This window comes from Chiloscyllium plagiosum, chromosome 2, assembly GCF_004010195.1.
Source record: "Chiloscyllium plagiosum isolate BGI_BamShark_2017 chromosome 2, ASM401019v2, whole genome shotgun sequence".
Taxonomy (NCBI): Eukaryota; Metazoa; Chordata; class Chondrichthyes; order Orectolobiformes; family Hemiscylliidae; genus Chiloscyllium; species Chiloscyllium plagiosum.
Genome location: NC_057711.1, coordinates 104,484,037 through 104,502,090, shown reverse-complemented (window position 1 = coordinate 104,502,090; position 18,054 = coordinate 104,484,037). Strand labels below are relative to the sequence as shown.

The window sequence follows — 18,054 nt, the reverse complement described above, 5'->3', positions numbered from 1 at the left end:
CTCTATGCTCCTCTCTCCCCACCCCCACCCTCCTCTAGCTTATCTCTCCATGCTTCAGGCTCTCTGCCTTTATTCCTGATGAAGGGCTTTTGCCCGAAACGTCGATTTTGCCTGTCCTCGGATGCTGCCTGAATTGCTGTGCTCTTCCAGCACCACTAATCCAGAATCTGGTTTCCAGCATCTGCAGTCATTGTTTTTACCTTGTATACACTTGAGTTTAGAAGGATGAGAGGGGATCTGATTGAGATGTATAAGATTATTAAAGGATTGGACACTCTGGAGGCAGGAAGCATGTTTCTGCCGATGGGTGAGTCCAGAACTAGAGGACACAGTTTAAAAATAAAGGGTAGGCCATTTAGAACAGAGCTGAGGAGAAGCTTCTTCACCCAGAGTGTGGTGGATATATGGAATGCTCTGTCCAGGAAGGCAGTGGAGGCCAAGTCTCTGGATACTTTCAAGAAAGAGATGGATAGAGCTTTTAAAGATAGTGGAATCAAGGTATATGGGAATAAGGCAGGATCAGGATACTGATTGTGGATGATCAGGCATGATCATAATGAATGGTGGTGCTAGCTTGAAGGGCTGAATGGCCTACTCCTGCACCTATTGTCTATTTCATAAGTCCTGCCCTAATTTGCGTTTCCAAAATGCAGCACCTCTCATTTATCTAAACTAAACTCCATCTGCTACTCCCTCAGCACACTGGCACATCTGATCAAGATCCCATTGTAATCTGAGGTAACCTCCTTCCCTGTCCACTACACCTCCAATTTTGTGCATACTCATTAACTCTACCTCCTATGTTCACATCCAAATCATTTGTATAAATGACGAAAATTAGTAGACCAGTTGTTTAATTGTATTATTTCAAAGTATGCAGTTTGTAAAATACACTCCTTCATTTTGATTTTGTTCTTATGACACTTTTAACTGGTTGTGAGAAAATGATGGCAGACAAAAAAAGGGTCCAAGTTTTGTTTAAGGTTCAGCATGATATTGATAAAAAAATCATTGCTTCAACTTGAAGTCTCTCCAATTATGAACATCGCATTTTAAGAAGGATGTCAGAACTTTTGAGAGAGGACAGAAAAGATTTATTGGAATGGTTCCAAGGTTAAAAAACCTTTTAGCTATGTGGATAGATTAGAGAAGCTGTTGGTGTTCTCTGTGGGTTGATGGGAGACTTGAGAGGAGTGTTCAAAGATTTGGGGGGACTAGAATATGTAAATAGAGATACAGTTTTTATTAGCTGAGGACACATAATTAAAATGATTGGCAATAAATATTATGCAGTGAGAAGTTATGATTTGGAATGCAGTACCTGACAATGTTAGGATATAGATCAGGAATACGCCATTCAGCCCCTTCAACTAGATCATGGTTAAACATCTGCCACCAGCCATTTTCCCTTTTATGTCTTTAATTTCTAGAAATCTATTGATCTCTGCTTTGAACATCATTAAAGGCTCATCTTGAACAACTGTCTGGGATTGAGGATTCCAAAATTTGCCACCCTCTGAATAAAGAGATTTCTCTTCATCTCCGTCCTGAATGGCCTGTCTCTTATCCTAAGACCTTGACTCCTGGTTCCACACACCACAACCAGGGCTAATGTCTACCCTGTTGAGCCTGGTTACAGGTTTGATTTCCTCAATCTCTCCTTCCCAGGACAGCCCTGCCAACTGAGAGGTCAGTCCGATGAACTTTAAATGCACTCGCACTATGGCGAATACATTCTTCCTTTAGATAAGGAGGCCAAAGCTGTGTGCAATACTCTAGTGTGATAATTGAGCATATTTGATTGTAACATTCAAAAGGGAAATTGTTAGGCATTTGGAAGAGGACAAAAATGCAGGACCAAGGGGGGAAAGTGAGTGAGTGGGACTAACTAAATTACTCTTGTGGAGAATCAGGAGGACTTGAAGGGTTGAATGCCCTCCTGTGCTGCAACAGTTCTGACATTCTTCAAGTAATTCTTTCATTGGTTTGATTATTTTACCTCCTCATGAGGAGATTCACAAATGGCTGTATTATTATCAGTCTTCTGGCATTGGATAGTTCTATAATTTGGCTTTCCTGTTTTCTCTCCTTGGATATTTTCTGTTCACATTTCCTCCCTCACCTCTCTTGGTCTGACAGGTTGTTTCACTGCTGTCCTGGAAAACTCTGAGCCATCCAACAATAGAATTGATTTTTTTTTTGCTCTCCCATTAAGTAATGGAATGCTTGCTTCTGAATGCAGTGATATTCGTTCTAAACAGAAGCATACTATCAATACTAAAATGAGGCTAATCTCAAGAAGGTGGTAAACTCCAATCCAGCAATAATTACTAGCTATGGATTGTATTTCACAATATTTGAGATTTTGGCTTCAGCAGAAATGTTGAGGCAGAGTTCTTTCTAAACCATCGAAGGTAATATCTAAATTAAGTACTAATTTTAATTGAACCCTCCAATAGGGGCAAGGCCTTTCTGGTATGATTCCTAGTTTTATACCCCATCTAAAATGTCATGCTGTTTTGAAAAAAAATTAATTAATTATGTTGACTTTTGTCACCTCTTGATTCCAGATATAAGACTTCCACCCTTCATGGACAAATTACTGTGATCACTCCATTATCTAATCTCTTTCTCTCTTTCCCCCCCCCCAATCAAATCCACAAGTCAAATATTTTTCTTATGTGCCAGACTCGAGCTCTGGAAATGAATTTAAGACTTTTAGCATTTCAAAATTATTTGAGCAGCTAGGTACTGTTTTGTGGATGCTGCTGCTGACCGATTGTTTTGTTGTGCGTTTCTGTTTTTTTTATGATTCTATAAAGGTGGCTGGTGAGACACTCTTACCAAAATCAATAATGTGCCTCAGGTGTAATTGGTATGAGAACCATACATTTTGCCTCAAAACACAGGAATGAAATTGAAATCTTTATTCATTTCATCACTGTAAAATTGATGTTTGAATCAGATTGTCCTTGAGTTTGAACTGGGAAATCACTTCAATCTTATGAAATGAAAGTAAACATAGTACTTCAAGGCGGATATCCAGAAATGATTTAGACCACAGATGATAGCATTGTGTGTGTGAAATATAAAGTCATTGGTTGAGTTCTCAGCCTCCTGGGCTGTAAGTTTTGGTATTTGTTCCCCAAATGCTTTGCTTGTTCAACTCTCTCTTCCTTCAAGACTGCTTAAAACCTAACTTGTTGGCTGAGCTTTTACTCATCTAATATAATCACCTTTGGCTTGGGTGAAATTCTGTCTACTTGCTCTCTTGCCAAGTTCTTCAATTCTTCACTCTATTAAAGACACTATATACAAATGTAAGCTTTCTTGTGCACTTTGATGACTGACTTCAGGAAAATATTAGAGAGGATCTATTTCAGATTCAGCATAAGGACTTGCATGGATGTGAATTTCTAGTGTGGCAGTAGTTTGAACACCTACTTTTGCTGCCCATCTGTTCTACTTGATGTTTAAAGATTGATGAGCTTCAAGATAGGCATTTGATCTGGGACTGTTTCCTACTCAGTGAAGGAAGTGATTAGTAATTGTTAGTAATTTCTCACATACTCTGCATGCTTTCAACATGCCCTTAGATACATCATTGCCAGATTTGTTGTTTTCTGCCTATTCACTCTTGTTACGCTCATGAACATGGCAACAAACCTACAGATGGTCAGATCCAGTACAACTAATGAGCTGAACAGTCCGTTTTATCATTGTGTTCATTAGTGAAATATTGAGCAGGATATTGAGTGAGCTGTGGTTCTTTTTATCAATTGTGCCACTTGCTTCTATTTCAACATGAACCACTTTAATAGTTAACTTGGCTTTACCCCCATAATGGTTCATCCAAAATCTGACACATCCAACAGTCAAGTGCAGTGGGAGTGCTAAGCTGAAGTATCGGCTTACAAAGTCAAATCCTTCAAGTTAGTCTGGCAAGATTTGTTTTGGGGGGTGTGGGGGTCAGGTTATTTAAAGTACATTTCTCATTGGTTCTCGTTATGATCCTTGATGACTGATCACACATGTTTGTAAGCTATTAATCAGCTGTGTCATAAAGCAGCAGACTTCATTAAATGGATATTTTTCAGGCTGACCGTAGTAGTCTGTTTGGGTGGACTTGTTTGTCATTTATATAGAGCAGTTCAGACTTAAGTACAGTAAGAATAATGTCTGTGTTTGTTAGTGATATAAAATGAAACAGCCAGGCAAGCTATAAAGGAGGTTATAGGACATTGCAGCATAACATGGACAGGGACGGTTGAAAGGTGATATGTGCAGTTCTGTGCACAGAAGCAGATGAATAATAGTCTGGGAAAAAGAACAGTGACCACAATTATGTTCCAATATGAGATACCTTCGCCACACGGCTTGCTTCCATGCCACTCTGAACACTATATGATATAGAAGTTGAAACAGGTCATTCCTCACACTGAGTGTGTTCTGCTGTTAAGAGATCATGGCTGGTCTGATCATCCCCAACTCCACTTTCCTGCCTTTTCCCCATAACCTGTGATTCCCTGACTGATTAGAAATCTGTCTATCTCAATCTTTAATATTCTTAATGACCCAGTCTCAACAACTCTCTCTATTAAAGAATCCCACAGATTCATTACTGTCTGAGAGAAGAAATTTCTCTTCAGTACTGTATTGAATAAGTGACTACTGATTCTGAGATTATGCTGTCTGTCCCTGGAGTCTCTCAAAATGGGAAACAACCTCTCCGCAAGCCTGGGGATTGATAGAGTAAATGCCATCTGCTTCAATCAGGTCTTCTCTCATTCTTTTAAACTCTCTCTGTCTCTCTCTCTCTCTCTGTTTTGTATAATTTTATGCTTTATTCTATTTGCCTTCTCTATTACCCACTGAACATGGATGTTTGCATTTTCTAATTCAAACAAATCTCTGTCCTGTAACATTCTGTAGTCTTTCTCCATTTAATTAATATTTTGCTCCTCTATTCTTCCTGCCCAAGTGCATAACCTCATTTTTTGTACCACATTATATTCCATCACCAAGTTTTTGCCATCTATTAACTTTATGTATTGCCCTCATTCCTATCTTATTGAACTGTGTTAGGTCACTATATATTCCATTGGACACATTTGGGTTTGGTTATAGTACCATTCATAAGCAACACTTGGTTTGGTCACAGGGATACAATCCCCTTTGTGGTCAGTTCCTCAAGTTGTTCCCGAACTTGATTCGGTAAGGGATGCAGATTCTTCCTGGGTATGTAGGGACAGAGTGTTTTAGCACCCTTATTTAACATGATTCTTTATTCAGTGTAGAGTTTTCCAATTCCTGTGAACAATATAAGATCTTCTGAGCTGTTCAATTTCGTCAAATGTTTGAATGAGTTTGAGGAAAAAATGCATGTCTTTGCTGTAGAATGAGGTTTCCTGCTTATAAGTAATCTATACATGTTCGTGTATTTGACATCCCTTGTGTTGTAGAGCTGCATGTACTGTACATTTTAATTTTAAGAAATATGTTAACTAGACAATGTAGCTTCATCTTTGTAAGGTATAACTTGTGTTTCATCAGCCATCGTATTCAATCTGTGACACTTGCCCTTAAAATTAATGAAATGTTCATTGACGTAAATAGGTTTTGTCAAATTTGTATTGTTTGAATCATCTACTTCCTCCAGGAAAGCCTTAGGTATCATCTCTAATGCTGATGTTTCAATCCCACTAAAATCTTTGTGTGAGTACATCTTCTGAAAGTAACCTACACTTTTATAGATGTAGCATTCTTTTTTCAAAGCTGTGTGCTCCCTTGTGCTCATGAGTCATTTGTCATTTTTACTCCAAAATGACATCTGGTTCGCTGTTTGGCCACCTCTTTGTCACTTGTCACGTGATCTCAATAATTTGGATATGAAGTGGATAGGTTCTGGTATCCTTTCCCCCCCCTCAGGATTTCTCTGATTCTTCCTTGTTTATGCTTCTGACATGTATAGAATGTCTTTTTTCAAAGTTAGATCTTTGCACTGTAGTAGATATGAAAAGACTTAATGATTCCAACACCAATACTGTCACTTATAAATGGTGTTTTCGAAAGTCTGTAATTACATTTTTCCAATAGATGGATGTTTTTCTCCTCCCTGGAGTGGTGGTGACACTCCTGGCAAGAATCATGATAAAATGAGAATGGGGGAAAATGAATTTGATTCCGATATTGTGAAAAATCTCCTGAATTTTCTCCTCTAGCCTTAAGTGATGAACTGATTTCCTCATTTAAGTGGTGACTAACTTGTTTCCATGTGTTTGCATCTCACCCTGTTCGTTTCTAAAGCCCCTTTCCTCTACTAAGAAAATAGGCGGCTCAAAACCCGATAGATAAAACCGAGTGGGTACCTGGTTGCTACAGTTCACTGAATGCCTATGCTGGCCATCACACAACTCCTTGCTGCACAAGGTTCCTGCATTGTCCATGATCGCCATCCTCTTCATCCCTTCATTCATGCACCTCCATACTGAAAAACCATATCATCTTGCCTTTTCTCTGACCAGCTTACTCACCACCTGAATCCTTCAAAACTTTATTTTGGAGTTAATGGACATTTGATTTGCATATTTTTGCCAGGTCACTTTGCACGCCAGGACAGCTACACAATTCCTACATCTCCACTGGATGCATTTGCAATGCTATGGATACATGAATCAAATGACTCTTAAGCTTGCTTTCTTAGTGCTCACTGACGTCAGCATTTAGGTGCATGTTGCCAGCCTCTGCAATTTGGTTTTTAGTGCAGAGGAAGAGGCTTGTGAAGCTGGGAAATGCTGATCAGCCAATCTATTAATATGGTGGGAAGCTCCTCACTGCCAGCCATCAAGAGGAAAATATCTTAATTCCTGGTGAGTATTGAACAGGGGGATGAGATTCTCAATGGTGAATGGTGAGAGGCCTATTTACGTGAATGAATATCTCATTAATATCCTCACTAATGTGTAACCTCAGTTCAGGGAGCAATTTCTGTTCTTCTACTCACCAGATAGAAAAGAAAGAGTGACAATTGCCAACATGAAAGAACAGTTACCTCCACTTTCCTTGCTCATCCAGAACTCCTCCAGCTATCAACATTTTAGGGTAGGCACTGTTGGTAACCTATCCATGCCCCTGATGAAGTTGGACATGGAGATCTCCTTTGGTTGTATTGGATGCCAGATACCCACAGTCCAATAAAAGTGACTGTGTAGGGCAGCTGCAGATTGCCAGTGTTTGACTTGGCATTTGAAAATGGTGTGTAGGCGGTCCTGCCAGTAAACAATACCACTTCCTGTGGTGACTGCAGTGTTAATGGGGTGACTTTGGGAAGATGGTGCATGAACTCTTGCTAGGGTTCACAGAGAGATGCCCTCCATGAAACTCGCCAAGAATGATGCTTAGCCACTTCCAGCTCATTTGTTCTATTTTTCTCCTGATTTGTCGATGATTTCATTTTTCTCCTTTGTTTCTGCTTCTACACAATCTGAAACCCTCCTCCAGAGGAAGTCTTCTCAAAGATCTGACAAAAGTAAATCAAAAATCAAATAACAATCTATCTGTTGTTCATTGTGATTGCAGTATTATCCATATTAACATCCATAGTAACTGGTGTCAACTAACCTGAAGAGGTCATTAATAAAATTGTCATGGATTCTCCTGGAAGTTGAATTGTTTTTTTTAAATCTTGCTTTTATTAGGTTAAAATAAATTATCAAATACTTTTAATTTTATAACTCTTTAAAGTTGCATTGGAAAAATTATAATTTTTCTTCAGTGAGTTACTGCTTCCTACACTCAATCTTTTTTCATGTGAAACTCTGAAATTCAACAGTTGTTTAGAACCTTTGCGTGCTGTATTGCAACAGTATTCCTCTGATAAATGTATTGACATTCTTTTAACCAGTTGAAAGCTTTTAAATTCTGTTCAAAACTTTCTTGCCAGTTTCAGGAACAAATTTGAGGAATTCCTGTCTTTTTCACTTATAAAAGTATCTTGACTTCTTGAACAAAATAGAGAACTCCATACTTCTGGTCTTGGGATGACTTACACTTTTTTTCAATGGCAAAGTGGTCCATTTGTGTCTTTTCACCATTAACATGTTCTTTTTCTTTAAATAAAGCTATTTCTTGTCTCTGAACTGCTTTACTTGTCTTCACCTCTATCTGCAGTGCACCAGTGGTGTTCAGAGTCTTCCATATTTTCAGCCTCCATATAAATTAAAGCTATAATCCCATTTTTAAATTTTGCAACTGTATTTTATCCAAAACTGATTCATGACTGCAGCAATGCTTGTTTTTCTGGCAAGTTTTCCAATCTCCCAGCAAGCATTTTACCGTGTTTAGATTTGTTTTGTGCTCTTTTCCATTGTGTCTAATTTAATCGCTAGAATCCGTGATGTTTCTTCATTCTATGTGGAATCCTGACTCGGTTGTGCTCATCTCTGTCTCAATGTGACTGTGACACACTTAGCTGCTTTGCACTTTTCTCCCTCAAGCTTGCATTTCACCTCCGAGTTCGACAACAATGTGATTACAGCCTCCATCTGCCTGTGCTGACTTAACGTCTGTTGAACCACTTTCATCTGTTCAGTGAATAGATGAGAGTTTCTTAAAACGGAAATGTTTTTTAGTGTTAACTCACTTTGTTTGCAGAAACAAAGCCTTATTTTCCCCCGGATCTTCAGTGTGTTTTTTTTTCTGTTGGTATCTTCTAGACTTTACACCGCATGTTTACCATTGCCAGTATGTGGTATTGGGCACTGATTCCTACCGCTGACACCACAGGCTGAAAATTATATAAGTGGGAGAGTGGATTGCTTGTCCTCTCCAGAAGGCGAGTTGGCTCAAAACCAACCCCTGAATTGCAGCCATAAGATGTTGCAGATGGGCTAAATGACTAATTGTGGGACATTTGCCCCTCACTTAGGAACAAATCTCATCCTGCTAACCAGACAGAATGGCAGGCACCCCTAGCAGTATTGGCGGCACCAAGAGTTCAGTTGTGAGTACTGGTAGGCAAGCCCAAGGTAGGTTTGGAATATTGGGTTGAAGAGTGTTTTCGATGGGTTTTTAGGGGGCAGGTGTGTATAGATAGGTTTTTCAGCACAATCAGATGGGAAATAAAGTGAATACCGTCTTCAGGGAAGGTGTTTCCCAATGCACCAAACACACCCCTGAACCATATCTCCTTTCTTCTCGGCCTCTTGTTAAATTTCTTTTGTGAGCAGGAATCCCAATTCCATACCCCTGCTCATTCAAACTGGATTTTGGATGGACAGTGCGATAAAAGCATCTCGGCTCAACTTCTGCTTAATTGTGTATTTCCATAGTCCTCCCCTGCATCATGGAGGTGAGCTTGGTGGTAATCATGAATATGGTGGGTTAACCACTGAGTCTATGTTGTGTACCCACTTGCTGATAGCACACCTGGGAGGTGTTACAAAATATGCAGCTCCATGTTGTAGTAAACACCATGTCTGGGTAACAACCACTGGTAGCTTTTGGTTGAGGAACAGTATTGCCGCCAATCCTCCCTCTGTGTAATTCTGAATGGCTGTTCAGGAATCTCTGTATGATGGACAACGGACCCTGAATAAGTATCGGCAGAGAGGTTCTTCTCCCTAGGAAATGAGATGTAATTTACTATATAACAATGACTCCATACCTATAAATTATATCACTAGTGAGGGGAAGTGATACTCCTATCTTCATTGAGGGGCTGTGCCAGAGTCCAGCTAACTGATTCTCAACCTAGAGGCGAAGGGATGACAGCAGACTGAGCAAAGTTGCTCAAACATTGTGTCTTTCAGAACGGAGTTTTTCAGAACCTAATGCAACACTTACTTAACAGCATGATTTTATTATTTAAAAGGATCTCCAAGGTCTCCTCTTCACCAGGTTTCTTCTCCACTATATGTCCTTCCAAACAGTTCCAGCATGTGAAGGAAACATTGTTATGTGCTGTGAGATTTACAAATGGAATTGTGATTATTTCTCCAGTCAGTATTCAGAGTGAAATTAAAAGCAATTAATTTTGAATACAGTTATGATTTTTGTAAGATATATTGACCAGAAGAAACTCATTCCCTGTAAAGTATTTCTGCAGGTTAGAGAAGTGAAATTTAATTAGAATAACTGAAGCCAAGGCCTGAATATTCCTCCCAGACTGTAAATTGTATATTTCTATGTCATTTCAAATTAAAAACTACAGCAAGCATTCTCTTTATTGATCTACTAACCCAGGAAATTGCTTCAGTCTATGTGCCACATATTGAAAGATGTTGAGTTTATGCCAACAGTTCTTGGTGAAATCCCAGTCGCAATGTGTTATAAAGAGAAAGGTGACAAGTAGAGTGTAGCTATTTTGCCTGAGGGTGCATAACTCTTCATTCAGTTACAGAATGACAATGACAGATGGTTAATGTTGCTGCAGACCAGGCAGCCAGTGTTGCATAGTGGCGATGTGGGAATAATTGAATATTCTTCAGTGTGCAGTGATAACTTGGATGTCAGAGGGTTTCTAATGAATGGAAATTAATTGAGGGGCACATGAATGCATAACCCAGTGAATTGTGCCTTTGGAACAGCTTGGTATTTAAGCAGAAAGTTGAACTGACAAACCTTTGTGAAGGAAACAGCTCACCCATTTGTTGAAACTTGAACAAATACATTATTCTGAAATGAGTTCTCATTTTCTTATTATATTGATCAATCCTAATGTTTAAAACATGATTGGTACTGATGCGTCACTTTGAATCCTTTCCATGTTTCAGAGTTAAAATCTTCATAGCCTTTTTCAAATTTTAACAATTTTCGATGGAATGAGTAATTAATAAGAATACAGGAGATTCTTGATGGGTTAATTCTCTTTTTTTTAAAAAAAAGGGCTTCAGCATAAAGTTTAACAATAAAATCTTTGCCTTTTTCTGTCTAGCTCATTCAAGATCTTTGAAAATTATGAATAGGAGCATTTCTTTGAAGTACCACAGCTTTGATCTCTGCTAGTAGATGGATCAATGTCATCTTTTTATGTTCTGTTTCAGTTGCACCACCATTGTGGCTTTGTTAATGGGGGTATATCTGCCCTGAGATTAACGCTTTCCATGATGGGTGGAGAGAGTTGACAAGAGGTTATGATTGAAGAATTGTACCTAACAGTGCCAAATATTCCATTTACTTAACCCAGCAAATATGAATTACTGATGAAGATAATTTTATGTTGCATTTATCCAGGATTTTAGCAAAGGAGAATTTGTATACAGAATTGTGAAATTGTTATAGCACAGGAGGAGGTCCATCGGCCCACTGTGTCTGCACTGGCTCTCCAAATAAGTGTGATAATTTAGATCCATTTTCCTGCCTTTTCCTTGATTTTCACTAATGGTTTCCATTTAAATAAATACTAAATGCTCTTTTGAATACTACAACTGAACTTTCCTCCTTAACGCATGCACATAGTGCATTATTTTGTATTCTTATGATTTGTGAATATGTGATACATAATTTAATCAGTTTGAGATTTTTACATTTTATATGTAAAGCTATGAGTAAATAAATGTTTTAGTTTAATAATCACATTGTAATTTGCAAAATTTTCAAGATGTATTTTCTATAGGAAGAAACATTTGAAACCGTTTGAGAAAATAATTTTAGATATATTGAGATGCTGCTTATTGATATGATTTAATGAAAATTGACAGTATTCAATTTTTGTGTGGAGTTTCACAGCAGGGTGCATACCAAAGGAAACTCTACCGGGACTTGCTGAAAAACTACAATCGCTTGGAGCGTCCTGTACTGAATGAGTCTCAGCCACTCACTGTTGATCTGGGGGTGACCTTAATACAGATAATTGATGTGGTGAGTTGTGAATTAATAATTATGTAGGTGTTTGAACCTAATTGTCATTACTCATAGCAATTGACTGTACTATGTGTGATCTCCTTACACTTAAAAGTGCTAATGGTGGAAATTCTCAAAATTAACTTTGTTCAGATGCTTTAAATTGCATTTTTTTTTGAGTCAGAAGGCAATGGTTCCAAATCCAACTGGAAGGCTAGGCTAGAGAATCCATCTGCTCCTACAGAGTAGTGCTAAGGGAATGTTAAAGTCTGACGTGATCCTCCAACGCATCTCGTCCACATCCCGCACCTCCGCCCTCAGACCCCACCCCATCCAACCGTAACAAGGACAGAACGCCCCTGGTGCTCACCTTCCACCCTACCAACCTTCGCATAAACCAAATCATCCGCCGACATTTCCGCCACCTCCAAAAAGACCCCACCAGTAGGGATATATATTCCCTCCCCACCCCTTTCCGCCTTCCGCAAAGACCGTTCCCTCCGTGACTACCTGGTCAGATCCACGCCCCCTACAACCCACCCTCCCATCCTGGCACTTTCCCCTGCCACCGCAGGAACTGTAAAACCTGCGCCCACACCTCCTCCCTCACCTCTATCCAAGGCCCTAATGGAGCCTTCCACATCCATCAAAGTTTTACTTGCACATCCACTAATATCATTTATTGTATCCGTTGCTCCCAATGCAGTCTCCTCTACATTGGGGAGACTGGACGCCTCCTAGCAGAGCGCTTTAGAGAACATCTCTGGGACACCCGCACCAATCAACCACACCGCCCCGTGTCCCAACATTTCAACTCCCCCTCCCACTCTGCCGAGGACATGGAGGTCCTGGGCCTCCTTCACTGCCACTCCCTAACCACCAGACGCCTGGAGGAAGAACGCCTCATCTTCGGCCTCAGAACACTTCAACCCCAGGGCATCAATGTGGACTTCAACAGTTTCCTCATTTCCCCTTCCCCCACCTCATCCGAGTTCCAAACTTCCAGCTCAGCACTGTCCCCATGACTTGTCCTACCTGCCTATCTCCTTTTCCACCTATCCACTCCACCCTCTCCTCCCTGACCTTCATCCCCCTCCCCCACTCACCCATTGTACTCTATGCTACTTTCTCCCCACCTCCACCCTCCTCTAGCTTATCTCTCCACACTTCAGGCTCACTGCCTTTATTCCTGATGAAGGGCTTTTGTCCAAAACATCGATTTTGCTGCTCCTTGGATGCTGCCTGAACTGCTGTGCTCTTCCAGCACCACTAATCCAGAATCTGGTTTCCAGTATGTGTAGTCATTGTTTTTACCTCGGTGATCCTTGAATGATGTGTTAATAATCTATTTGATGGAGAGCAGAGAGCTTTTTTTCTTATCCTGGCAACATTGTGCCTTCAAGCAACAGCACTAAAGCAGTTTTGAATTCTGATGCTTGTAGTTCAGACCTTAACTATAACACATTTAGGCCAGTTATCCATTCACTATTGATGAGATATGATGGTGTGCAATCAGCCAAATGTAATGAAGACACTGGAGCAAGGAACTACTCAAGAGTTCAGCGGCCTCAGTAAAATTTGTGATCTGACTAGCAGCAGTTGGATCTATATAGATCATCTGTTCACTGCTTTTACTGTCTGCACCAAAGAAGACAAGTTATTAGTTTGTAAAGATTTCATATAAACAGCCCAGTCTTTGGCATTGTCTGTCATAAAAACCAAGAAGGCAGATCTGCTGGATGTGAAAGTTCAGTTTTTTTGCATAGGTTTTGCACTTTTGATGTCGAGGGGTCAGTGAATGTTGTTGAAAGGGGTATGAAGATCTTCAATGTGCATCTCCCCATTGTTGTACACCTGACCCCAATTCTGACATCGGCTATCAAAAGTAGCAAATTATTCTATCTTCAAAAAGTCACTTTCTTCCCTTAATGAATACAATCCCACATGAACACCTGTGGTCTTGTCTAAGTCTAATTCTATCAAGTCCTATCTGTCAGGGGTCAGGTCTGTTTTTGTACATCACCATGCTTGAACACTGTCCGTTTCTGGAAGATCATTGCTTCAGGGAGGTATGTGCTGTTAACCTGAATGAGGTCTGCCACAATTAAAATATTTAAATGAAGACCTCAATTTTCCAATCAAGAAATGAGTTAAACCCATGCCCCAGTCCCTGATTTGTATAAATGAGACACTATTTTCCTCACCTGCAAAATTTTAGTTGCAGAATTTCTGTGAACCATAATTAAATTTGTACCTAAATTATATCTTGATCAAATTGGATGACTATAAAGATTGATAGCCATCCAATGTTTCTTTTAAAAAAGTGTTTTACTAATGCAGGTTTGTGAAGAATTACTCTGCTGCTGGTTCCAGGAAATTTCAGCCAATGAGTTTTGTAGAAATTTTATCCCAATAATTTGATCAATTTTTCCAAATGATTTTTATTCATATTTCTCAAAAATATGTCCGAATGACACCCAGGTTAATACAAGTAAATTTTCAATTAGCAATTAAAGCTATCATTATCAAATTGTGACCTCAAAATTTTACAAAGAAAATCAATTTGTAGGGTGGAATGTAAGGGATACTTGTAGCAATAGGGACTGTGCAGATTGTGCTACAACAACTGAGCTTTCTACTGACCAAAGCTAATTCTCCTCAACCATAACCACTGTTAAATCTCGAGATGTTTCTTAGGAGTTAATACATGCAAACAAAAAAAATCTGCATTTTCTTAAGTAGGCAGTTACCAGCGTTCAATAGGGTCTTGTTTCAATATGCTTTATGTGAATACCATGGCTATTGCTTTAAGAGCATTCTGGGATAAGTCTAGGTTCTCTCTCACCATTGGGGTTTTTTTTTATATTCCTCCATGAGAAAGAGCAGCACTGACAAGGCCAGCATTTGTTGCCCATCCCAAATTGCATAAAGGGCAGTTAAAAGTCAACCAAGTTGCTGTGGCTCTGGAATGATATCTAGATTGGACCAGGTAAGGATGGCATGTTGCTTCCTTAAATGGTATTAGTGAATCAGATAGATTTTTACTCTGCGTATTGTTCTATTTATTGACTGCCACTTGTGTTCTCTAGCATCCTTAGTTTGTCCTTACTATGGAGTAAGACTCTCAAACTGTCTTCAATATAGTCACACTCTTTACTGACAGTATGTTATCTTTCTGTTAGTGCATACAACTCTCTTATTGCAGTGTCTTACACCTGCTTCGTTGCATTTTCTTTGATCTGTTCTCCTCTGCTCACATTAGACATACAACATCTTCCACATATTACCTTTCACAATGCAGAAAACTTTCTGCTGATGTGTAGAAAATCAGCTAATGCAAGAAAATTGAAGTATTATGCAACAGAAGAAACCAAGTTGGAAAACGAATTGTGAATCTACAGTTTGCAATATTCAGAAAGCCTGGTAACACTTATGGAAAGAGGGTGAATGCTGTTTCTACCTCCACAGATGCTGTCAGGCCATTGTTAGCATTTTTGTTTTGATTTTAGACTTCCAGCATTGGCATTAATTTATATAGTGTCTGGGCCATTATGGTTAGTTGTACATGTATATCACCTCTGTTCAGATCCACTATTCACTTATCTTGAGTTGATGGTAATAGGAAATTTGGCAAAGGACCAATATAACATGGAATTCAATTAGAATTGCTTCAGTGCCCTATTACTTTCCAAGCACTTGCCACTTAGATTCAAGATGCTTGATGTTTTACGAACGTGCTAAAAATAAGGTCAAGGAATGTCATGTGTTAGAAGTCCTGATAAATAATAATTGAAATATTACAGTAAGTATTAGTAGATCTGCCCTAGTGCTTTTCACAGATGTTTGGACACCAAGTTGGAATTTCATATCCAAATGTAGTAAGGAAGAAGTTTTTTTTCAGGAAAAGCTAATTTCCTGTGTCTTTCTGATGCCATGGTATTTTGTGTGATCTTATTCATGATTCAGGAAGACCTTGCAGGTCAGACATTTGTGCAGAACATGGGAACGTCAAGTGGGGAAAAATCATGAATTGGCAGAGCCAACTCCTTCTGAAGCATCTCCTGGTCATCCCAAATCCTGACCGGATTTTCTTATGGGAGGAGGAAGCAGAATGGAGTTCAACTGTCCACCTCCGGATGTCCTTTGGAGGCAGGAGAACATTGAACTGGGCTGGTTGAAAATCATGCCTTTGCTCCCTGGGATCTTGACCCATTTGCATACAGTGCTGCTAGGTTCTCTTCTACCCGTCGCTTCTCGCACCCCCTCAGCTTCACCACTTGTTCATTCATACTCCGATAGCCCCTGTAGCCCATGCTACTCTCATATGGTTTCCATCACCTGATTAAAGTATTTGGTAAACAAATAGGGAGGAACCTTTTCAGAGGCTAGGAGTGCTGTGACAAGTAACTCACTTCCTGAGTCCCCAAAACCTATTCACCATATGCAAGGTGCAAGTTGGGGCTGTGATCAAGTGCAGCTGTTTCAAAAATCAAAGAGCTTCTCATTATTCAGCACCAAACAGCCCATTTGATCAAACATTCATTGCCTCTACTACCAACATTCAGCAGTGTGTACCATCTACAAGATGCACTGATTGTCATAGCCAAAATTTAGCTTTGCATGTACATTTGACCGTATTGCTGATTGTGGTACTGTATCTTCCTTTCAATGTTTAGATTTTGCAATTTTTAAGTTTGGTTGGGAGGAAGAAATTGACAAAAACTTTGAATAGATCTATGCTTTATTGCAATTGATTCCAAATATGTTACATCATAAAAAGCCTGAAGTATTACTTTTAAATAAGATCTCATTCTACCATAAGCTCATCATCACTATCACAATTTATGCAATAATAAAGGATTCTAAAAGTCATACGCACAAAAATAATATCTTCACAAGGTATTCCGGTAACTGGAAGATAATCTTTTGCTTTTTAATATCGATAAATTTAAAATCTGGTCATTATTCTTGGAGGAGGAAAGCTAGAAATTGATCAGATATATCCTAGTTTATCAACTGCAATGATGAGACAGAGAGAGCAGTATATAGGTAACTGAATTAGTGCAGACATGATGCACTAAGTTACCACCTCCTGTACTTCAGTTTTCTCAATTCTACAATAATGGACTGCAAGATACAATCTGACCAATCTGCCAATATTTTGTTTTCTTATGAAGTCCCTCAAGTTCGATGAGTTCTGGTATGGCCAATAAGTTCAATGCTCGATCTGCAGACTCTCTCGCATGTCGGGCAAGTGGTGGTTGAGGGGTGGGTATACGGAGGTTTGTGGGCTCTCATTGACCCCTTAACTTTTCTTCTACGTGTTCCCAAAAGAGTCTGTGTGTTCCACGGGCTCCCAAGTATGCTTCTCCTTTTTAGTCAGTCAGAGGCCAGAGTCTTGTATAAATCGAGAAGATGTTTGACTTATTCAGGGATTCTTTAAGGACATCCCTAAAGTGTTGGTGTTCTACTCCTGGGAATCTCCTATGTAATATTCTGAGTAGAACAATCGCTTCAGGAATCTGGTATCCGGAATGTGAATTGTATCCAACCTAGATGAGCTAGATTGATATGATTAGTACTTTATGATGGGCACGTCATCTTGAGAGCAGATGCTACTGTAAGGCCACTTTTCTAACTCCTGAGATTTGTGAAAACTCCGTGGGTGATACATCTCCAGTGCTTTGAGGCACAACTTGTTCAAATCTCTGAAGCGTATTGGAATGCTAGTTTGCTAAGCATCTGTAATCCCCATGCTGTCTGTTTCAGGGACTTGGATGACCTACAGCAAAAATCCATTATGGATGTTTTAGCAGTGCTCTTGGTTAGTAAATTTCAGCTCATTCAGTTCGTGGTTAGCAGCTTAAGCAGTGGCTCACTAGCATGCTTCCAACTGCACTCAGATGGAGTCTTTAAATATATCACTGCTGATGAATAAATAATCTCAAAATGTTCAAGAATGGGGTTGCGCAATGACGCGAGTATGTTAAAATTCAATCTCCATTTTTCATACCTTATCTCTCCTGTAGAAATACGCACTGATCTCTTCATAAAATGCTTTTCAGTGGGGGGTGCGGGAGGAAAATAGGAACTGGAGTGGACAGGAAATGGACAGGAATATTCTGATGATGATGTCATGGCTGGTGCTACTTGCCCATCAGGAGTGCAGGATAGAGAAGAGTCCAGAGAGAAGTATGTAAGGGAGCAGAAGTT

The 18,054-nt window shown here is 39.5% G+C and overlaps 1 protein-coding gene across 3 annotated transcripts in view; it reads left to right on the top strand.

Moving 5' to 3' along the window:
• The window catches only part of chrna8 (cholinergic receptor, nicotinic, alpha 8), a 203,510-nt gene that overhangs the window by 43,815 nt on the left and 141,641 nt on the right, over positions 1–18,054 (top strand). For 2 of the 3 annotated variants that reach the window (XM_043715308.1, XM_043715303.1), the window contains exon 2: positions 11,720–11,859. In XM_043715308.1, the coding sequence (XP_043571243.1) occupies positions 11,720–11,859 (140 nt within the window). Of the gene's footprint in view, positions 1–11,719; positions 11,860–18,054 lie in introns of those variants that run through there. The other variant, XM_043715315.1, reaches the window with a different exon arrangement.